This window comes from Sus scrofa, chromosome 2 (assembly GCF_000003025.6).
Source record: "Sus scrofa isolate TJ Tabasco breed Duroc chromosome 2, Sscrofa11.1, whole genome shotgun sequence".
Lineage (NCBI taxonomy): Eukaryota > Metazoa > Chordata > Mammalia > Artiodactyla > Suidae > Sus > Sus scrofa.
This window is the reverse complement of record NC_010444.4, coordinates 76,339,206-76,362,830: the sequence shown is the minus strand read 5'-3', so window position 1 is coordinate 76,362,830 and position 23,625 is coordinate 76,339,206. Positions and strand designations below refer to the sequence as shown.

The 23,625-nt window shown below is 50.4% G+C and overlaps 1 protein-coding gene across 8 annotated transcripts in view; it reads right to left on the bottom strand.

The window, feature by feature from the left end:
* Positions 1–23,379, bottom strand: part of DOT1L (DOT1 like histone lysine methyltransferase) — a 62,523-nt gene extending 39,144 nt beyond the window's left edge. For 2 of the 8 annotated variants that reach the window (XR_002341703.1, XM_021084188.1), the window contains exons 1-2: positions 23,055–23,377; positions 9,138–9,181 (exon numbers count right to left, since the gene is read on the bottom strand). Coding sequence is in view for 4 of the 8 variants with exons in the window: in XM_021084188.1 (XP_020939847.1) it covers positions 9,138–9,181; positions 23,055–23,135 (125 nt within the window). In the remaining 4 variants the exon portion in view is untranslated. Of the gene's footprint in view, positions 1–9,137; positions 9,182–23,054 lie in introns of all 8 variants that reach the window. The other 6 variants (XM_021084186.1, XM_021084185.1, XM_021084189.1 and 3 more) reach the window with 5 other exon arrangements.

Here is a 23,625-nt window from a genome sequence, read left to right as displayed (position 1 = left end):
CTTCTTACTGTACAGCACAGAAAACTATATCCAATCTCTTGTGACAGAACATGATGGAAGATAACATGAGAAACAGAATGTATATATATATATATATATGTACGACTGGGTCACTTTGTTGTACAGCAGAAATTGACATAACATTGTAAATCAACTATATTTTATTTATTTACTTTGTCTTTTTGCCTTTTCTTGAGCCCCTCCCACAGCATATGGAGGTTCCCAGTCTGGGGGTCTAACCGGAGCTATAGCCGCCGGCCTATGCCAGAGCCACAGCAATGCAGGATCCGAGCCATGTCTGCGACCCACGCCACAGCTCATGGCAACGCCGGATCGTTAACCCACTGAGTAAGGCCAGGGATCGAACCCACAACCTCATGGTTCCTAGTTGGATTGTTAACCACTGTGCTACGACGGGAACTCCATAAATCAACTATACTTCAACAGAAAAAATTTCAAAATAAAGCAAATATAAATTTAAAAGCTGTAAATTCTTAGGGAAATTTTAATAAAAGATTTGCAAGGCTTCTACATTGAAAACTATAAAACATTGCTGATAAAAATTAAAGGCAACATAAATAAATATATAAACAAACAATGCTCATGGAATACAAGGCTAAATATGGTTAAACCTCCTCCTCAAGTTGAACTGCAAAATAATTCCTATAAAAAGCCCAGTGGGGGAGTTCTCATTATGGCTCAGCAGTTAACAAATCTAACTAGTTCCATCCCTGACCTCGCTCAGTAGGTTAAGGATCTGGCATTGCCATGAGCTGTGGTGTAGGTCACAGACGCAGCTCAGATCTGGCGTTGCTGCGGCTGTGGTGTAGGCAAGTGGCTGCAGCTCCGATTGGACCTCTGGCCTGGGAACCTCCATATGCTGCGGGTACGGCCTTCAAAAGACAAAGAAAAGAAAAAAAAAAAGAGCCCAGTGGGCTTTTTTTGAGAAACAGGCTGATTCTCAAATTGACAGAGGTAGAGAATCTAGAATTGACAAAATAGGAGTTCCCACTGTGGCTCAGCAGGTTAAGAAGCCAACCAGTATCCATAAAAATGCAGGTGTGATACCTGGCCTCGCTCAGCGGATTAAGGATACGGCATTGCCATAAGCTGTGGTGTAGGCTGAAGACATGGCTCATATCCGGTGTTGCCGTGGCTGTAGCGTGGGCTGGCAGCTGCAGACCCCTAGCCCAAGAACTTCATATGCCTCGTGTGTGGCCATAAAAAGGAAAAAAAAAAAAAGAATTGACAAAATAGTCTTTAAAAATAACATCAATGTTGCAAGACTCAGGCTACCTTAATTTGAAAGTGTGAGTATTGGCAGAGAGATAAATGAATAGATCAATGGTACAGGACATGGAAATCCAAAGAAAGACTACACTTTAACAACTGATTTTTCACAAATACACCAAGGCAATTTGATAGGGAAAGGAATGTCTTTTCAACAAATGAAGCTGGAACAACTGACTACTGAACGGGGGGTAGGATTCTAACTGCCCATAAACATAAACCCACATCAGACACAAAGATTAATTCACAAGCGATCTTAAATCAGGACGCAAAAGCTAAAACCACAAAGTTTCTTGAAGAAAACATGAGAAAAACTGAATGAGTCCTACAGGCAAAGTTTTCCTGGACCTGACCTGATTAGCCATCAAAGAATGAACTGGTCAGACACATGTACTCCAATGTTCATTGCACTCTATACAATAGCCAAGACATGGAAACAACCTGAATGTCCATCGACAGAAGAGTGGATAAGGAAGATGTGGTACATATACATAATGGAATATTACTCAGCCATTAAAAGAAAAGAAATAACGGCATTTGCAGCAACATGGATGGACCTAGACATTATCATGCTATGTGAAGTCAGTCAGACAATGAGACACTAACATCAAATGATATCACTTACATGCGGAATCTAAAAAAGGACACAGTGGGAGTTCCTGTCGTGGCTCAGTGGTTAACAAATCCAACTAGGAACCATGAGGTTGCAGGTTCAATCCCTGCCCTTGCTCAGTGGGTTAAGGATCCGGTCCTGCCGTGAGCTGTGGTGTAGGCTGCAGACACGGCTGGGATCCGACATTGCTGTGGCTGTGGCGTAGGCCAGCGACTACAGCTCTGATTAGACCCCTAGCCTGGGAACCTCCATATGCCGAGGGAGTGGCCCAAGAAATGGCAAAAAGACAAAAAAAAATAAAAAATAAAAAATAAAAAAGGACACAGTGAACTTCTTTGCAGAACAGATACTGACTCACAGACTTTGAAAAACTTATGGTTTCCAAATGAGACAGATCGGGGGTGGGGGGATGCACTGAGGGTTTGGGATGGAAATGCTATAAAATTTGGTTATGATGATTGTTGTACACCTATAAATGTAATAAAATTCATTAAGTAATTAAAGAAAAAAAAAGAATGAACCGGGTAAGTGAAACACCTGCCCTCATCAAGACGCCATTAAAGCTGCCATCAGCTGTGCTAGCACAGCGCACTCACTAGGTGCTCACAGCCAAAATATGTTAAGATTCCTATAACTCGGGAGAAGACAAACAATCCAATCTCAAAACCCAGCGAAAACTCTTCTCCAATGTAAGAAGTCAGAGCTCCCCAGACAAGTGGCCAACTCTCGGGCTGGGACAGGGAGGATTCAAGATGACTGGAGCATCTTGTGGTTCCAGAAAGTGAGAATGTGCTCAGAACAGACAGGCCCAAGTTGAAGGGACTGGGGACAAACGGAAAAGACCTTCAAGGCCAGTATGGGAACAATCTCAGCAGGAGTGGGCTGTGACCCACAAAATGAAGTAAATGCCTACAAGGGAACAGATCTTCCTCACAGAAGAGTTCCAATTAGAAAGTCGGGGGAAAGCAAGGGGCAGGGAAAGCCCCCTTTCGAATGCTTCGGAAACTAGTTTGTAGGTGAGACCCACCTCTGGATGCCAAAATCAGTGGCAAAAGTCCAAGAAGAAACAGGATAGTTGCATAGTCTCCAAGTATTCCCCCCAAGATTTTTTTTTTTTTCTTTTTTGGTCACACCCATGGTGACCTGGGACTTAAAGTTCCCAGGCCAGGGATCAGATCCGAGTCACAATTGCGACCTACGGTATGGCAACACCAGGTCCTTAACCCACTGTGCCAGGCCAGGAATCGAATCTGTGTCCTGGGCCTTCCAAGACACTGCTAATCCCATTGAGCCACAGTAGAAACTCTGACAAATGTTTCTTCTGCATCCATTCTATACCATTTGAAAGCAGACCACAGACATTACATTTTCATTCATAAATATTTCAGTATTTCCGGTAAAAGTTTTTTGGTTTCTTTTGTTTGTTTGTCTTTTGTCTTTTTAAGGCTGCACCCATGGCACAAGGAGGTTCCCAGGCTAGGGGACTAATCGGAACTACAGCTGCCAGCCTACGCAAGAGCCACAGGAATATCAGATCCAAGCCGAGTCTGTGGCCTACACCACAGCTCACAGCAACGCCAGTTCCTTTACCCACTGAGCGAGGCCAGGGATCAAACCCGAGACCTCATGGTTTCTAGTCAGATTTGATTCCGCTGTGCCACGACAGGAACACCTTTCCCAGTAAAAGTTATGGCCTTTTTTCCGCCCCCAAACATAACTATAATGCCACTGTCATACCTAGGGAAAATAACACAAGGAACAGTAGTGAATTTCCTCAAACTCACACTGGGCATCTGTGAAGAACCTACAGCTAACATCATCTCAATGGTAAAAGACTAAATTTTCCCCCTGAGATGGAAAAAAAAGGCAAGAATTCCAGCTTTCACCATTTCCCTGTAAAATTATCTTGAAGGTCCCACCTAATTCAGTAAGGTTAAAAAAAAGAAAGAAGTAAAATCATGAAGCCTAGAAAGGAAGAAGTAACACTCTCCCCACTTGCAAGTGACATAATTATTTCCCCAGAAAATCCCAGGAAACCTAAGACCGATGAACTGAGTACAAGGTCATGGTTAATAAACAAAAATCAATTGTTTTTACTCCTGAGGAGCAGGCAAACAGAATATACAATTTAACACACAATCCAACAGCACAAATGAGATAGGAATAAATCTTAACAAAAGGTTATCCAAGACCTCCACACTACAACACCAGAGCAATGCCAAGAGAAATGCTGAAAGGCCTAGGTAGGTAGAAAGATAAACCATGTTCATGGATTGGAAGACTCAACAGTGACAGCAAAGCTTTCCAAAATGACCTACAGATTCAATGCAATTCCTAAGGAAAAAAAAAAGCTGATTCTAAAATTTACATGGAAATGCAAAGGATGTGGAATAACCAAAGTGATATTTAAAAAGAAGAACAAAGATGTAGGGATTACTCTGATCCTCTGATTCCAAAGCTTACCACAAAGCTACGCTAACCAAGCTTCTGTATCTCCCGAAGGACTGAGCCATGGACCAGCGGCACAAAACAGAGTCTAGAAATAAACCAACTCAGGAGTTCCCATTGTGTCTCAGTGGGTTAAGAACCCGACTAGTATCCATGAGGATGTGGGTTCGATCCCTGGCCTCACTCAGTGGATTAAAGATCCCACAATGATGGAAACTGGTGCAGATCACTGATGCAGCTTGGATCTGATGTGGACTGTGGCTGTGGTGTAGACTACAGCTCCAATTGGACCCCTAGCCTGAGAACTTCCATATGCTGCAGGCACGGCCCTGAAAAAAAAAAGAAATAAACCAACTCATACACTGTCAATTGATTTTTCACAAAAGTGACAAGGAAATTCCACAAAGAAAGGACAGTTTTATCAAGCGGTGCTAGAACATCCATATGCAAAACAATAAATTTTACCCCTGGAATTTCCATTGTGGCTCAGTGGTAACTAGTATCCATGAGGACTCGGGTTCAATCCCTGGCCCCAATCAGTGGGTTAAGGATCTGGTGTTGCTGTGGCTCTGATTGGACCCCAAGCCCAGGAGCTTCCATGTGCTGTGGGTGCAGCCCTGAAAAAAATAAAACTTCAGGAGTTCCCATCGTGGTGCAGTGGTTAACGAATCCGACTAGGAACCATGAGGTTGCGGGTTCGATCCCTGCCCTTGCTCAGTGGGTTAACGATCCGGTGTTGCCATGAGCTGTGGTGTAGGTCGCAGACATGGCTCGGATCCTGCATTGCTGTGGCTCTGGCGTAGGCTGGTGGCTACAGCTCCGATTCGACCCCTAGCCTGGGAACCTCCATATGCCACAGGAGCGGCCCAAGAAAAGGCAAAAAGACAAAAAAAAATAAAATTAAAAAAAAAATAAAACTTCAACCCATACTTTGCAACCGCATGTTAAAAATTTATTCAAAATGGATGAAAAGATGTAAATGTAAAACCTAAACCATAAAACTTCCAGAAAACATAGGAGAAAATTTTCGTGACCCTGGGTTAGGCAAACATTACTAACCATGCAATAAAAACCCTATAAAGTATAAAATAGAAAAGAGTTGATAAATTGAACTGTTTTCAAAATTTAATTTTTAAAAAAATTATTATCATCATTATTTGTCTTTTTAGGACCGCACCAGTGGCTTATAGACGTTCCCAGGCTAGGGATCGAATAGGAGCTGTAGCTGCTGGCCTACACCTCAGCCACAGCAACTCGGGATCTAAGCCTCGACTATGACCTACACCATAGCTCACACCAGCACTGGGTCCTTAACCCATTGAGCTAGGCCAGGGATCGAACCCAAGTCCTCATGGATACTAGCTGGGTTTGTTACCATTAAGCCATGACGGGAACTCCTATCAAAATTTAAGACAGCTGCTCTTTAAAAGACACTGTTAGGTACATTAAGAGACAAGCCAAAGACTGGAAGAAAATATCAGCAAAACACATACCTGATAAAGAATAAACCAGAAAAATAAAGAATGCTCAAAATTTAATAATTAAGAAACAGGCAGTTTTGGAGTTCCCATTGTGGCTCAGTGGTTAATAAATCTGACTAGGAACCATGAGGTTGTGGGTTCGATCCCTGGCCTCTCTCAGTGGGTTAAAGATCTGGTGTTGCCATGAGCTGTGGTGTAGGCTGCAGACGTGGCTTGGATCCCACGTTGCTGTGGCTGTGGTGTAGGCCAGCAGCTATAGCTCCGATTAGACCCCTAGCCTGGGAATTTCCATATGCTATGGGTGTGGCCCTAAAAAAGACAAAAAAAAAAAAAAGAAAAGAAAGAAACAACCAGTTTTTTAAAACAGGCAAAAGATGATTAATGTCATCAGTTACTAGGAAAATTCTCATTAATACCGCAATAGCTCCACACGACTCAAAACTAGTCCAGCAAAACCCCATTCACATCAGCAGTCTGCAACGAGAGCCAGGGAAGCTTTCCTGCACCAAGGTAGGACGGGCCCCTCCTTCAGAAAACACCTTGGCCACCTCTCTTCATACCAATCCCACTCCTGGGTATTTACCCAGAAGAAAGGAAGAAGTGGCTACACAAATACCTCCACAGGAATGTTTACAACATTTTCTAATTTTTTAATTTTTGTTTATTTATTCGTTCATTTATTTATTTATTTTTAGGGCTGCACCTGCAGCATATTGAAGTTCCCATGCTAGAGGTAAAACTGGAGCTGCAGTTTCCAGCCTATGCCACAGCCACAGCAATGCTGGATTCAACCTGCATCAGCAACCTACATCACAGCTCACAGCAACACCGATCCTTAACCCACTGAGCAAGGCCAGGGACCGAACCCGCATCCTCATGGATACTAGTTAGGTTTGTTACCACTGAGCTACAATGGGAACTCTTACAACAGCTTTTTAAGTACTTGCCAAAAATCAAAAACCACCCAAACATATCAGTCATCTGGTGACCTGAGAAATGAAATGTAGTCCTTCCTGCAATGGTGGGCTCCCCAGGAATGAAAAGGAAAAACTACTGATACAAACAGGAAGAATCTCAAAATCACCTGCTGACAGGCAAAAAAAAAGGAGTACACAGTACCATTCCATGTGTGTAAAATTCTAGAAAAATGCAAAGTGATCCACAGTGGCAGAAAGCTGGCCAGGCTACCCAAGGACAGGAATGGAGAGAGAGGTGGCCGACAGAAGGCGCGGGGAGACACAGTCACAGCCACAGGGCCAGACTGCAAGCTCTACACACACACACACACACACACACACACACACACACACACACACACACACACACACACACAGAGCTTCCTGCACACACACACACACACAGAGCTTCCTGCACTTAAATCCCACCTCAGGAGCTCCCGCTGTGGCTCTGTGGTTAGCAAACCTGACCAGCATCCATGAGGATGCGAGTTCATTCCCTGGCCTCACTCAGTGGGTTGAGGATCCAGCACTGCCGTGAGCTGTGGTGTAGGTTGCAGGCACGCCTCAGATCCTGCTTTGCTGTGGCTATGGTGTAGGCTGGCAGCTACATCTCTAATTGGACCCCTAGCCTGGGAACCTCCATATGCTGCAGGTGTGGCCCTAAAAGACAAAAAAAAAAAAAAAAATCCCACCTCAGCTGTGTCTTAACAAATGTGAACATGGAGAAGAGGAAAGTGGATGGAGACGAAGAAACAAAAGCAGCTGAGAGCTGCCAAGCATTAGACTGGGCTCATCACACTCACTGTCCACCTCTGTGGCATGTCAGAAATTCTTCAGGATTGGAGTTTCCACTGTGGCGCAATAGGATCAGCAGCACCAGGACACAGGTTTGATCCATGGCCCAACAAAGTGGGTTAAAGATCCAGCATTGCCACAGCTGTGGTGTAGGTCACAACTGTGGCTCAGATGTGAGCCCTGGCCCGGGAACTCCACATGCCAGAGGAGGGCAAAAAAAATCCTCCAGGATCAAAGGTAAAGTAAGAGAAGAACAAGATAAGGTAACTACCATCTTTGTCAATGAACAAAAGCTGTCTGCAGGGACAAAAGGGAAGAAGGTGAAGTCACCATGAGACCCAGAGGATGCAGAGCAGGCCTGGGACTGGCAGGCACTGGCAGCCTGGGAGAGAACCAGGCCTGGCTGGACAGCTGCCAACCCAGTCCCGATGTCCCGAATGGCAGGGACAACCCCTCCCTGCAGAAGGGAAGCAAGTGGGGAGACTGGCCCACCCTGGAGCCTGCTCTGCTCCAGAGAGCAGGTGAGAACCAGGCTGGCCAACTAAGCCCGTCACCTAACCACACAGCTCTACTTCCTAACCCGCAGCCTTCTTTAAGTGACCCAAACTAAGCCAATCCTAACACTATTCCACCGACCTATGGATTACACCATAAAGGGAAAATGTGATCTCAAATTCTCAACAACAATCATCCTGTGAGATTCATAAAAACCATTTCACTTAGTCTTCCACACAATCCTGCATAGAGGCCCTGCTTGGCCCTGAGAACAAAGCAAACAAGCTCAGGGAGGCTGAAGCTGCCCAGCTACCTGGTGGCAGGACAAGGCCTCGCATCACAGCTCAGGGTACTGCCAGCCTGGTTACTGCAGGTTCATGTGGACTTAATGGTGTGTGGCCCAGGTGGTGGCTACATGGTTAAGGATTTTAAGGAACAAGGCAGCAAGACTCCAGAGTTACAATCACACACACAGGAGTGGTCACAGAATTTCATGCATGTGCCACTGTGGGCAATGTGGAGGCCACCGCAGACCTCGGATTCAGCACAGGGAGAAAGCCCACTAGAAATGCGGCAGGAGGCCTTCTTCCCAGCTCCTGCCTGGGTTAGCCTCCTGGGTACCCACACTCCTCTCTGCATGCCTCGCCCTCGGGGTGGGCTGGCAGAAGGAAGAGCAGCCCAAATCCCTTGGGGAGGAGAGTAGAACAAGGTGATGAGGGAAGAGGGGAGGGTCCCTTGGGAACCTGGCTGCTCAGGATTTCCATTCCTTTCCACAGGAAGCCAGCTCTTGAAGCACCAAGGCCTGAGTCCAGGACTATATCCTGATGACCCGATCCCTCTGACCATAGTCACCTGCCTCCCAAGTCATCTTGAGGATGCTGATGTGTGTCAGGACAGAGGGCTAAGCGGGTTGAAAGCAAGAGCCATAAGCCTGAGATGGTGTTAGAGAGTGCGGGTTGGGGGGTTCTGCTGGAAACTCAGGGCCAGCAGCCCCTAGGGCCCGCCCTCCCCAGGCCCCGCCCTCCAGGGCCCCACCCCAGAAGGTGCCACACTCACCGGATAGTCTCGATGATTTCGTGAGCAGCATCGTGGTGTTTATCCTGAAAGACAATGGGACAGGGTTGAGAGCCGTCCCTCCACCCTCCGGTGATGGTGGTGACCAGAGGAGGTGGGCGCTACAGCCCCTACCCACAGCACTGGGGTGCTGTCCTGGGACCCCTGCTACATGGGATACTCTAGACTTGGGAGCGCCTATTCCTGTGGCACACTGCCACCCAGCAGGCAGTGCGGAAAGGGCCAGGATGCAGTCTAAGCCGAGTCTCCTTCCCCATCCTGTGCCCTATTGCCTCCCGAGTGCCTGCTAGGACTTCTGGGCACTTCTGCAGCTCCGAGGCTCCAGGAGTGGCTCTGAGGCCTCAGTTTCGCATCTGTAAAGTGGAGAAACACCAACTGCAACCACTAGGAGTGTGCCTCTGGCAGTCCTGCCACCCAGCTACAAGGCTGCCCTTGCCAGGCCTCACTGGGCTCCATGGTGAGGGGGCTGGCCTGGCCTCTTTCCCCAAGGAGGATGCCTAGAGGTCATTCTGGCCTTTCACTGGGGTCTCCTCAGCCACTTCACCCAAGACCTTGCAGAAACTAGGTTAGGATGCTTGGCTTGGAGGTGCCTAACTCTAGACTGCACCTTCCCTCCACTTGGTAAAGTGAAGGTTCCTCCTACAGTGAGAGGAGGGGGCCGTGAAGATGAGCAGTGGCTGGAAGTGAGCTGATAAGCCCAGAGCTACCAGCTCTGCACCAGGACAGTGACCTACACCTCTCAGCCCAGGCCATCTCCACGCTTCACAACAGAGGAACAGCAACTCAGGCAGAGACCCCCTGGGGCCATTGCACAGGTGCCAGGAAGGGCCTAGGACAGTGCCCCACATAGTCCAGCGTTTCCTAAGGTCAAAACAATCATGAAACACCTTTTGCATCCTAAGCCTCAACAGGTCTAGTGAGATATAATTCACACAGAACGGACGCCCTTGTTTCAGGTATACAATTCAGTTTTGTTTTTTTGCTTTTGTTTTTTTTTGCCACACCCATGGCATGTGGAAGTTCCCTGGCCAGGAATCAAACCCGCACCATAGCAGTGATCCCGGCTGTGCCAGTGACAATGCCAGATCCTTAACCTGCTGTGCCACAAAAGAAGTCTACAATTCGGTGGGTTTTTTTTTTTTTTTTTAATACATTCAGGGTTGTATAATTATACCTCTATCTAATTCTGGAACATTCCATCACCCCAAAAGAAGCCCCATCTCCTTTAGCAGACATGCTCCAATCCTCTCCCCAGACTCTGACAACACTAACCCACTCTCTGTCTCTGCGGAATTGTCTGTTCTGGATGTTTCACATAAGTAGAATTACAATATGTGACCTTTTGCCCAAAATCTTTTTATTTTTTTAATTTTATGGCTATATCCTTAGCATATGGAAGTTCCTGGGCCAGGAATTGAATCTGAGCCACACCTGCGACCGACATTGCAGCTGCAGCAACACCAATCCTTTAAACCACTGTGACAGGCCAGGGATTAAACATGAACCTCTATAGCGATCCAAGACACTGCAGTCAGATTCTTTTTTTCTTTAGGGCCACACCTGCGGCACATGGAAATTGCCAGGCTAGGGGTCCAATTTGAGCTGCAGTTGCTGGACTATGCCACAGTTACAGCAATGCCAGATCCAAGCTGCATCTGAAACCTACACCACAGCACATGGCAATGCCGGATCCTTAACCCAGAGTGGGGCCAGGGATCAAATCCATATCCTCATATATACTCGTTGGGTTCTTAACCCACTGAGCCACAACCGAACTCCTGCAGTCAGATTTTTAGCCCATTGTGCCACAGCAGTAACTCCCCAAAAATCTTATTTTTTTTTTTTTTAGAACAAAGAAAAAAACTAATCTTCTATTGTTCTTAATAATATCCTCCAACTTACTAAGGATCGAGCAGTAAATATTAATTGAACTCTTATTACTCAGACAAGTCCAGTGTGGGAGATGGAGCCATATAGACCAGAGGTTCCCAAGGTAGGCCACCCAACCCACAGCATCAGCACCACTGCTGACCCAGAAATCACTGAGGGACACAATCAGCCCTGACACCTTGTGGCAGATGTCAGAAGACACTGGGCCCAGCTGGGTTTGGAAAACAGTCTGGGAGCTCCTCAAAGGTTGAAAAGAGAGTTACCATATGACTGAGCAACTCCTCTCCCAGATGTCTGCCCAAGAGAATTAAGAATATACATCCATACAAAACCCCGAAGACTAATGTGTTGGCTTTGGATCTTAACAGCCAAAAGGTGGAAACCACCCATACTCATCAACATATGAAAGAATAAACAAATGTGGTCCCTCCTCAAATGGGAGGATCATTCAGTCTGAAAAGGAGAGAAGAATTGACAAGCCTACCACATGGATGGACTTTTGAGACCATGATGCTGAGAGAAGCAGACACAGAAGGACACACAGTGTGTGACTCCATGGATGGGAAACGTCCAGAACAGGCACATCCACAGAGACAGAATGGACTCCTGGGTGTCAGGGGCTGCGGAGAGGATGGGGTGACTGCTGATAGGGAAGAGGTTTCCTCTTGGGATGATGGAATGTTCTAAATTTGGTAGCAGTGATGATTGACCCAGTGAATACACCACAAGTCAGTGAACTGCACACTCAGGTGAATGAGTTGTACGGTATGGTTACTGAACCTCAAAAAAGCTATTAACGGAGTTCCCGTCGTGGCGCAGTGGTTAACGAATCCGACTAGGAACCATGAGGTTGCGGGTTCGATCCCTGCCCTTGCTCAGTGGGTTAACGATCCGGCGTTGCCGTGAGCTGTGGTGTAGGTTGCAGACGCGGCTCGGATCCCGCGTTGCTGTGGCTCTGGCGTAGGCCGGTGGCTACAGCTCCGATTCGACCCCTAGCCTGGGAACCTCCATATGCCGCGGGAGCGGCCCAAGAAATAGCAACAACAACAACAACAACAACAAGAACAACAAGACAAAAGACAAAAGACAAAAAAAAAAAAAAAAAAAAAAAAAAAGCTATTCACAACACCAATAAAGTCTATCGGATTAAATGTCAACTATCATTAAAAGCACACCCCCCCCAGTAAAAAAATACTGAGTATATAAGACACTCCCATGGCTAATCTACTGTGTCGCTGGTCAGAAACATTCAGTGACTCTAGTAATAAAATTCACTTAGTAATAAAAAAAAAGTTAGTTGTAATGAATGCTGACTAGATGTGGTGTTTGAGGAAGCAGAAGTCTATATTTCTGTAATTAGACTGTGATATCATGAACTCAGATATAAAATAAAAAAGTTTTGGGGTTATTGAAAAAAAAGGAACAACAACAACAAAAAAAAAAAAGGCAAGGCAGAAAAAGAAACATTTAGTGAGTCTAGATGCACAGTCCTAGAAGAAATTTGGTATGGTTCCCATACCACTGACCCAACAAAGCAGAGAAGATGCCATGTTGCAAGGTCTATTGAGGAGACAAACTCACACAGCAAAGCATAACTACGTGATGAAGTGGTTACAGGGTGACGAGGATAGTCAGTCTAGAACTGTCCACCGACTCGCTCTCAAATCACACTTTTTTTTTTTTTTTTAAAGGGCTGCACCTGCAGCATATGGAAGTTCCCAGGCTAGGGGTCAAATGAGAGCTGCAGCTGCTGGCCTACACCACAGCAATTCAGGATCAAAGGCTCAATTGCGACCTACACCACAGCTCACGGCAACGCCGGATCCTTAACCCACTGAGCGAGGCCAGGGATTGATCCTGAGTCCTCATGGATACTAGCTGGGTTTGTTTCCACCTCTGAACCACGACAGGAACTCTGAATCACACTCATTCCGAGGGAAGCCGGCTGCCATGGAGTGAGGAGGCTCATGCAGTGCCATGGGAGGTGCGCAGGGAGAGCGGCCGCGTGAGGGGCCGTCCTGGAAGAGGCAACGCCAGCCCTGCCCGGCCTTCAGATGAGGCTAGTGCCTCTACTGCAACCTCATGATCAAGTCCGAGCCAGAACCACCGCTCATCTGTTCTTAACTGGGAGAGACAATAAATGTGTGTTGCTTTAAGTTGCTAAATCTGGGGTTAGTTTGTTATGCAGCAATAGAAAAAACAATACATGCTCTGTGTTAAGGCTAATAAACTACTCCAAGAGCAGAGCCCACAAGAACAAGCTTTTTTTGTTTTTTGCTTGTTTTTTAGGGCCGCACCTGTGGCATATGAAGTTCCCAGGCTAGGGGTTGAAACAGACCTATAGCTGCAGCCCCAAGCCACAGTCACAGCAACTTGGGATCTGAGCCATGTCTGCGACCTACACCATAGCTCATGGCAATGTCGGATCCTTAACCCACTGAGTGAGACCAGGGATTGAACCCACATCCTCAGGATACCAGTCCAGGTTGTTACCACTGAGCCACATGGGAACTCCCCATAAGAACAAGTTTTAGAGTAGCAGGAAGACGTGACAGTAACCAGAAAAGTTGGATTCAAGAAGTCTGATTCCAGTCAGCACCATGAAGTCACAAATGGCACAGGCTCCGTAAAAAGGCCCATGTGCATACACTGGGTGCAGGCACAAGCCCAGTCAGCTGGAGCAGTCGCTGCCTGGCAGGCCTGTGCCCGCTCCAGGCCACAGTCCTCATTCGGTCCCTATGGGAAGCCACATTCCTCTTGCTCGGGCTGAAGGGGTCCCATAGCCGGCAGGTCGAAGCCTTGCTGAGTTACTGCATCTTAGACTAAATCATGCAGACCGGGGAAGAGTGAAGCCTGGAATTTGGTCTCAGCTATGAGATGAACCCCAGTCTTCCCGGCTTTAGAACCAGAAAGTGAGAAGAAAGTTTACAATGCTTCCATCAACTGTCCTGAGATGTATAATTTAAGATGCTCCATCACCATCAATGATTCAGAAGCTCTCACAACTTCTTGGCTGGGCCTCTTCTTACTGTTTCACAGACCTTTGGAACAGAGATGCCAGAAGCAGACCCAGGAAGATCTGATGGAGAACAGCACAAGGAAGCCTGAATTTATGAGCACCCCAGGGCTTCTCCCTGGGGGAGCCCTGGAACCCAGGTTTAAGGCCCAGCCCTCGTCTCCTTACAGAGGATACTCCACGCCTCCCCCTTCACGGCCCACATTCCCAGCCAGTACTGGCTGCTCGCTGAGTCAATGAATAACCATGCTCTTCTACTGACCACATCATAGCATCCACAAAAAGCAGCTCAGGGGTTCTTTCACACAGAACTCTGTTTAGCAGAAAGCTGCTAACCAGGAGAGCTGGGGTGATGGGAAAACGACTGTAATAAACACAACCAATCCTACCAAAAAAGAATCCTGTACAGAGACTGTTATCAGGCCTGAGAGATGACACTAAATCCATCCCCTCCCCAGTTCAAGTCCGCCCAGCACAGACTTCCATGCAGAGGGGAGGGATGGGGGTGGGGGTCCAGGTGTCCCTCTAAGCATCTGCCCAGCTTCGTCCCTCACCATGAGGACAGACTTGGGAATAGGACTCCACCCAGATGCCTGCAGATCGGGACGCAGTCTGGCTCTGTCCTGGCTCATGCCTATGGGCCCTAGTCTCACGTGAGGAGTCTGGACCGGATGGCCTCCTAGTACCCTCTGCCAGGTACCAATCCCCACCAGTTCATGCTAAGAGTTGCAGGCTGTCTAGAGATCTCTGTCCCCAGAGGGCACAATGAGAAGCAGAGGACAGAGACCAGGAAGGAGGAGGTGGGCTGGGTAGGCAGGCACTCTCAGACCCACCCACTCCATCCTCCTTTTCCCACAGTCACTGAGGAAAACCACAGAACCCAGGGTTCCTCTGAGGCAGGGTCTTCACAGTGGGACAAGCATCAGAACCCCTGGAGGCCCATGAGAGTCCTGGGCCGCCAAAACACAAAGGTTCAGAGTTGGCAGGTCTGGGCCCCAGGAACCTGCATTCCTAAGTCCTAGCTGCTGTGGAGGCTGCTGGCCCAGGGTCCTGCTCTGAGAACCACGGCCTGAAGAAAGCAGGGACCACACTCTTATCACTGCCTGCTGGAGGGGGTGGTGGAGGGGAGGGGGGAAGCACCCAGGAGGTGCAAGGGGGGCAAAGGGACCCTTGTCTGCCATCCCCACTCCCAAGCAGCTGCAGAGGGTACTCCCTGCAGTGGGGGTGCTGGCCTCTTCCCTGGAGGCCCTGGGGTGGGGTCCCCAGCGCTCCTCACATGGTCCTGAAGGCCACAGCAAGTAGGACAAAGGGCTCCTGGGGCCGAGTGCAGACCCAGGGCAGCCTCCATGGCCCCTCCAGCAGCACTGCGCTGGGCCCACAGCAAACTGACACAGGAACCAGGTTTTGCAAGATGGAGAAGCACATGGGAAAAGGCAAAGGCAGGGGGAGAGGCAACGTGGCAGGAGGTCTGTCTGTCTGCCTGCCTCATTGGCAAGGCTTAGAGAGCAGAGGTTTGGCTGGAGGAGTGTAAAGGGATATGGTGCAGAGAGCTCCCGGTCTGCGGCTGAGAAGCCTAGTGGGTGATCGATCAGCGGAGGGTCCCGCGGCCTGGGCCCCACTGGGGAGCACCCACTCACTAGGGAGAATGAGCAGGAGCTGAAGATGGAGGGGAGAGGTTTTCATAGAAAAATAGAAACATGGGCGGGGCATGGGGTGGGGGCCCAGAGTGTCAGAAAGCAGCACATGAGCCACATCCACGGTCAGCCCAAGATGTCTGCAGGCCCCTGCAAGCCCCAGGAAGGTGGTAGAAGCCAGCCCCATAGGCTGCACCTGAGGACAGGCCAGACCACGGCCCAAGTCTGTGGGATGGGAACCGGCCTTGTAGGGTGATGCAAAGAAGAGAACACTAAATCAGCGCCTACACTGGGGCGCTACCAGTGGGGAGCAGGAGGCCAAGAGAGCCAGGTCTCAGGCAAAAACTTGGAGAAAAAGGAAACTGATCAAAGATGCAACACAGAAGCACCCCATGCTGCTGGAGGGCCAGATGGTAAGACAAGGAGGCAGAATGTTTGTCCCCAAAATCCAAGGAAGCCCTAACCCCAGGGGGAGGGAACTTTGAGAGGGATTAAGGTTAGATGAGATCATGAGGGTAGGCCCCCTGCTGGGATTAGTGTCCTGGTAAAGAGAGAAAGTGACGCAGCAGGAAGGCGGCCTCACCAGGAACTTACCATGCCACCAGGACCCTGACCTCAGACTCCAGCTTGTAGGATGGTGGGAAAGCAAAGTCTGCAGTTTAAGCCACACACGCTGCAGTCCAAGCAGAATAAGACAAAGACCCCCAGGATGCAGGCAGGAGCCTGGGTTCATACAGTGACTAAGAGGGGAGGCAGGTGACATGATCCTGCTGAGAGGAGGGAGGAAGGCACAGGTGGAAAAACAAAGTCCAACCAAAGGTGGCAGCTAGGAATGTGGAGTTTTACCCAGTGCCAGCAAGCCATGGCTCAACAGTTACAAAATGCACTTTCCCAGGCTGGCCCAGGAACCCAGGGCGGGACCCGCAGGCTCTGAACTCAGGTGCCAGAACACCCCCAAGCGGACCCCAGGGTGGCCACTGGTCCTGGTGTGCTGGAAGGGCTGGGCAGAAGGACCTCCCGTGCATGTCTGTTTTATTTATTTTTTATTTTTATTTTTATTTTTTTTTGAGTCACTTTTTTATTTTTTAATTATGATTTACAGTATGTTTGTTTCAAATCCTGGTTCCAGAAACTTCGAGCCAGCACTCATTTCTCCTCTACAATGCTTTGAAAGGATCCAGGCTCCTTGAAGAAACGCTGACCCCAGGGCTGGGCCAGAGATCCCAGACGGGCCTGGAACACCCCAGGTACTGAAAGGAAGGAGGGGCCCCACAGACGGACACAGGCATGCCCGGGACCCAGGAACACCCTTAAGGCACTCTCCGAGGCTGACAGTCACATCAGGCTGAACTGCAACCTGTGGGTCCCTACTGACCCTGTAAACATGTAAGTAAATGGAGAGAAGGGGCAGGTCTTTCCCAGAAGTGCTCTAGCAAATACAAGCGGAGTGAGGCGGAGGATGAAGAAAGTGCTGTGAGGTGGGGAATCTGCTGAGGGATGTGGAGGTCAGCAGGCCAACATCCAAGGACAGGTCACCTGTGGGCCTCCACCTACCTCTCCCAGGTAAGAGGGATGAGTAGGGATTTCACAGTAGAGGGACATAATCCTCCCAGGGGCCAAGATCAACCCCATCAACAATGAGGCCCACCAGCACTAGGGCCCCAGAGACGACATGCCATGGACACGGCCCCATGTCTGGGGGACTCTGGTCGAGAACGCAAACACATCTCAACCTGGGGCCTGGACAAACCCACACTAGGGCCTCTACAGATGACTGGACAGTTCCCTTCAGAGCATCCAGGTCATGAAAGACGCCTGCTGCCTGAGAGACAGAGGGACTGTGCAGATGAGGGGAGCCCATGGGGGACCCCAGACTGGGTCCCAGAGCAGACAGGGACATGGAGTGGCTGAATCCCTGATACTATTCCAGGGTGACTGCCCAGCTTTGATTAGGGCACCCTTGGAGGCTGACAGAGGGTGTGGAGGGACACCACGCTGTTTTTGCAGAAAGTCTAAAATCCTCTTAAAGTTTTAAATGCTGACTTGCAAGTTCAGACACAGAACAGCTCTGGCAGGGTTGGTATCCCTCATACAGCCCTGCCCTGCCAGCCCCGTGCCCACCCCCAGACCTGGATGGAAAGCTTTCCTGCTGCCTGAGGCACACTCCGAAGACCAACACAGCTGCTCAGGGCTGCTCAATACACAGCGCCTTTCCCCCACGATCACACATGCCTCAGCTCTGAGGAGAGGAAATGTGTAACGTGAACCTCCATTAAGGGATGTAACATCACAGTCTGAATCTACTTAAACATCTCAAAACTCAGTAGAGTAAGTTTGCTTTTTTTTTGGCCGTACTTGTGGCATGTGGAAGTTCCCAGGCCACATATTGAACCCTTGCCACAGCAGCGACAACACTGGATCCTTAAGCTGCTGCACCACCAGGAAACTCCCAGTTTGCTAAATTTTTTTTTGTCTTTTTAGTGCCACACACGCAGCATATGGAGGTTCCTAGGCTAGGGGTCCAGGTGGAGCTGTAGCTGCCAGTGTGCCAGATCTGAGCTGCATCTGCGACCTACATCACAGTTCACAGCAACGCCGGATCCTTAACCCACTGAGCGAGGCCAGGGATCGAACCCTCATCCTCATGGATGCTAGTCAGATTCATAAACCGCTGAGCCACGGCGGGAACTCCCCAGTTTGCTATTTTAATAACAACCTTATATTTCATCCAGAAGTTTCCCTCTCACGGGTTTATAGGATGGAGCAAAGGCGGGTGATGAGGGAGGCACTGAGGGGCAACACAGGAAACCCCTCTCCCCCCTTCTTGTTTTCTGTCTCCTAGGGGTCCTGTTGCTCGGTATTCCCCAGTGCCTGTGCCTTGTCTCCTTGGCTATAGGATGACAGTCATGTTCCTTTTTCCACCTCAGGGTGATGCCTGGAAGCCTCTTTGGCACCTTCTCTGTCTCTCCAAGCTGTTCCTCCTGTTCCCACCAGCCAGGTCTCTCAGGCCTGTGGCATTGAGCAATACCCCGAGTGTTCATTGAGGCCGTGCTGGTGTCTCATGTGGGTCCCTGCATCCAAAGATGGACCCCTGGAGTTCCCTGGTGGCTCAGTGGTTAAGGATCTGGCATTGTCACTGCAGCAGCATGGGTCACTGCTGTGGTGCAGGTTCAATCCTTGGCTCAGGAACTTCCGCATGCCAAGGGCACACACGCACACAAAAAGTGGACCCCAAAACACTCTATCTCGACTATGCCAAAACCAATTATATCATCATGTAGTTTTGTAAGGTACCACCACTGGGAGAAGCTGAGTAAAGAGAACACAGGATGTCTCTGTTATTTCTTATAGCTGAGCAAGAATCTATGATTACCTCAAAATTAAAAGTTTAATTAAGAAATAAAAGAGGAGTTCCCATCATGGCATAGTGGAAACAAATCCGACTAGGAACCATAAGGTTGTGGGTTCGATCCCTGACCTTGCTCAGTGGGTTAAGGATCTGTCGTTGCTGTGGCTGTGGTGTAGGTTGGCAGCTGTAGCTCTGATTAGACCCCTAGCTTGGGAACCTCCATGTGCTGTGGATGCGACCCTAAAAAGAGAAAAAGACAAAAAAAGAAAAGAAAGAAAAAAAAAGAGAGACTGGTGGGGGCAGGCCCCCTGTAGCTCTGTCACCTCCTCCCCTAATACACATCCAAAGTTCTGGCTGCCTCAGGCTCCCCCCACCAGGAACAGTACACAGTTCCTGAGTACTGGCAGTTGGCTCTTGGGGGACCAAAGCTAAGAGCCACACACACCGGACTTTTCTGACTATCCTTTCCTCTTTTAAGGTGGCTACTTCACCCAAAGAAAGCCATCAAAGGGTTAATCTGCCTTGTACCTTAGATGGATTAGGCAGGACTCACAGCAGAGGTAAGATCAGAAAATACTCCGTGAGTCACAGGGAGGGATGGCTCACTCGGCCAGCCGCCCACTTCAGCTACTACTCACAGCCGAGTTAAGGGCATGACTGCTCAGCGGGCATTCATCAGAGACTCGTGGGCTCTCAGGAGGAAGCCGGGGGCGGGGACAGTCACCCTGGGCTGTTCCACACCCACAGCCTGGGTGAGTCACAGAGGGAAGGACCACTGCACACCCTAGCAGGCTCTCGCCCAGACCACCTGCTCCCTCTGAGCTGAGACTCCGTTTTTGCACCAAAAGAAGGGCCGTCCTGCTTTAGAAATGCCACCATGAGCTATAAGTCGATATTAGGGAACCCGCGGCCACAGATGGAACAAGTCCCGCTCGATACCCCCGCCCTCCTATTTGTCAACTGAGCTTAAGCCCGTTTTCAAGGCTGGACATTTCCATGTGTGGACGGTTGTGGTTGCTTGTACTTCCCCCTGTGGATGTCCCCTCCTCAGAGAAGCCACCCACACCTCCTCCAGCCCCTCCCTCTGGGACCTCAGCAGATATATGCCTGACAATACACCTCTACTGGACGTCTATGTTTATAGATTACCTCCCAGCCATCCTTTGTTTGTGTTTCTTGAGATTAAGAATATTGTCTACTACCCTCTGTGTCCCCTGGAACACAGTGAATTATTCGGGAGGTACTTGGAGAATGAATGAATCAATGAACAAACAAGCTCAGTCATTTCAAAAGTGTGGTCACATGAGTAATCTGACCTTCTGAAAAGTCGAGCTTCTGAAAGTAGCCCATTTTCTTAACGTATTCATCACCAAGTCATCATAAAATAGGAACTCTTAAAAAGCACTGCCATCTCATTTCCCGTGAGAAAGCAAGATTCCTCAGGGGGGACATAGAAGGGTAGCAGATGTCACCATAAAGCCTGAGGAAGGTTGTGGCTCACTAAGCACTTCACGGGGTCCTTGTGACCACCGGCCTGGTAGTGAAACAGCCACAGCAGGAATGGCTGCTGACGTCAGGTGGAGCATCAGGCAAGCAGCGCACACCCACACCCTGCCAAGAAAGGCCCCGGCCAACAGTGGAAAGACACTCTCCACTTCAGAACCACCTGCCACCAGAAAGCCAGGTCCCAACCAGGGCCTGGATACACGAGGCCTTATTTACAAGAGTTACAAATCTCTGTGGCTTTGCTCTGCCCCAAATAAAAGTTGGTGATGGGGACAACACGACCACCTCCAGATGAACTTCATCTTAGTTTCAAGTGCCTGAGTGCTGCGCCATTGTGGCTTTCTAAACGCTTCCAATACTCAATGTAGCAATTTTTTTTTTTTTTTTGTCTTTTTGCCATTTCTTGGGCCGGTCCCGCGGCATATGGAGGTTCCCAGGCTAGGGGTTGAACCAGAGCTGTAGCCACCAGCCTACACCAGAGCCACAGCAATGCAGGATCTGAGCTGCGTCTGCAACCTACGCCACAGCTCACGGCAACGTCAGATCCTTAACCCACTGAGCAAGGCCAGGGATCGAACCCACAACCTCTTGGTTCCTAGTCGGATTCATTAACCACTGAGCCACGACGGGAACTCCCAAACATAGCAATTTCTAAGATGCCCAAGTGTTTTTATTAAACATACGAAGAGCCAAGACCCCAGTCCCACTCCCGAGTGTTTTCCCAAGTGAGGTGAATATCCAAGTTCACATGGAAACCTGCCCCAGGATATTTATAGCAGCTTTCCCCCATCCCTTCAAAACTGCAATCACCCCACAAGTCCTGCTACCCACAGATGAATGAATGGACAAATGAAAAATGGAAACACAGCAAGATAAAGAAGTGACTTCTGATATTAGCAACAATACAGTTGAATCTGAGATACGTTTTGCTGAGTAAAAGCAGCCAGAATCAAAAAGCTACATGCTGTTACTTCTATTTACCTGGCTTTCTGGAAATGCCAAAAAGAGAGATGAGTGGCTAGGAGGCTAGTGGCCAGTAGCAGGTGGGATAATGGAATTGTTCTGCTGTCTGATGGTGATGATCTGTCAAAACTCCTAGAACTGTGTGCTATGTGAACTCTACTTCATGTCTACTGAGGATAAAGAAACAATTATATTTTGAAAAACGCACCGGCCAGCCAACCAGCACCCGACTTGTGCAGGAACAGGGCAGGCAGGTGGATCAGCTGGAGTTTTGAAGGCTCTCCCCCACTTTCAGTTTCCGTTCCCTGGGACACCTCCCTGCCCTGCCCATCGCTCAGGCCACCCGCCTGGGCGACTGGGAGCTGCCCAACCGGAAAAGCCAGAGCCCGGGCACAGCCGCGCCTCCGGGCGCAGGAAGCACAAAAATAGAATGCGCCGGTGCGCGCAGCAGGCTGGAAACCTCCGACCTCGGAGAACCGCGGAGAACCGGGGCCAGCAGCCAACATCGGCTCCCGGGCGGTCCCAGCGTCTCGAACCCGCCCCTCGCCGCGACGTTTCCAAAAACTGACACACTCAGAGCGCGCGCGGGGGGCGGGGCGCGCGGGCTTCCCCGCTGGGTCCCCTGGAGGCCGGTTTCCCCGCAAGCCGCGCGCGCGAAAGGGCGCCCCAAAGGCGCCCGCCCACGGCGCCTCCTGCGCTTTTCCCTCCCGAAGGCGCGCTGCCCAGCCCAAGCGTGGACCCTGGGCCACGGACACGCACAACACGCCGCCACTAGGGACGAGAGGCCCAAGCACCCACCCGCGCCCTGCATCTCCGGAATCACCGGGGGACGCCTTTGTAAGTTTCCGCTCAGCCTGTCATTTTCCAAAGCCCACTCAAGAACAGGCGACAGAATGCCTCCTTTCCAAGGGTCTGGCCAACCCTCCCACTCAAATTATGGGACAAAATGCCTCTTCTCCAGGGGTCTGGCCAGCCCACCCACTCAAGATCGGGGAACAGAATGCCTCCTTTCCAAAGGTCCAGCCGGCCAGTCCTGCCACTCAAGATTAGAGAAACAAAATGTCTAATTAAAACAAACAAACAAACAAACCTGGAGAGAGGAAAGAAAAAAGGGTGTCCTCAAAAATAAAAAAGATGAGCACGATGACAGCGCCAAAAATAAACTACCAGAAAAGAGAAACCCTACATGTCAAATCCTAAAGTACGAGAAGGCAAGCGGGCTGGCGGTCCAGGCCCCGAGAGCGACGGGGGTGCCCGGCCCTACAGAGGCAACGGCAGCCCGGCTCGGGCGCTCCTGGGAGGCGCGGGGTTCCCGCGGCTGCGTCTGCGCCCCCGGCTGGCCCGGGCTCCCCGCTGCCCGCCCTGCGCGCGAGGGCTGGAAACGGCCGCGGGGACCCCGGCGGGGCGGGAAGAGGGGTCCCAAAGAGGGTATGGGGACTAGAGTCGCTCAGTTTCTCGGTGGGCCCAGTGAGCACCGCGGGGGGCGGGGGTCCGAGGGTCCAGGGGGAGGGGCGGCAGGGGAGGGGAGGGGCGGCACTCACGTAGACCGGCAGCGGCCACGGGTAGACGGCGGGCTCGGCCCCCACGGGCGACTTGAGCCTCAGCTCCAGCTTCTCCCCCATGTCGGCGCGCGCGGCCGCCGCACCATGCTAGTCGGGCGGTTGGGGGAGGGGCGGGGCGCCGCCGGCGGGGGCGGGGCGGACGGGCGGAGGAGGGCGGGCTGGCGGGAGGCTGAGGGGAGGGGGCCTGGCCTGGGCCTCAGCCGCCGCCGCCGCCGCGCTCCCGTCCGGCCCCCGGCTCCCTCTTTGTGATCACAGGCCCGGGGCCTCCAGCGCCGCCGCCATCTTGGGCCGGCGTGAAGCGAGCACAATGAGCCGGGGGCAGGACTGAACCACTCGCCGAGCGCGCGCGGGGGGGGTCCCTGCGCGAGACGGCGGCGCGCGCCCGCTGCCCCGCCCGCAACGCCGCGCGCCCCCCCCGCCGCCCCGCCCCTTGGGCTCGCCCGCTCGCACGCACGCACGCACGCACGTCCTCGGCTGCCCTCGGTCGCCCCCACCAGCCCGAAGTGGGGCGGGGGGGAGACCCTGTGGGGCCTGAGGGTGGAGGGGTGGG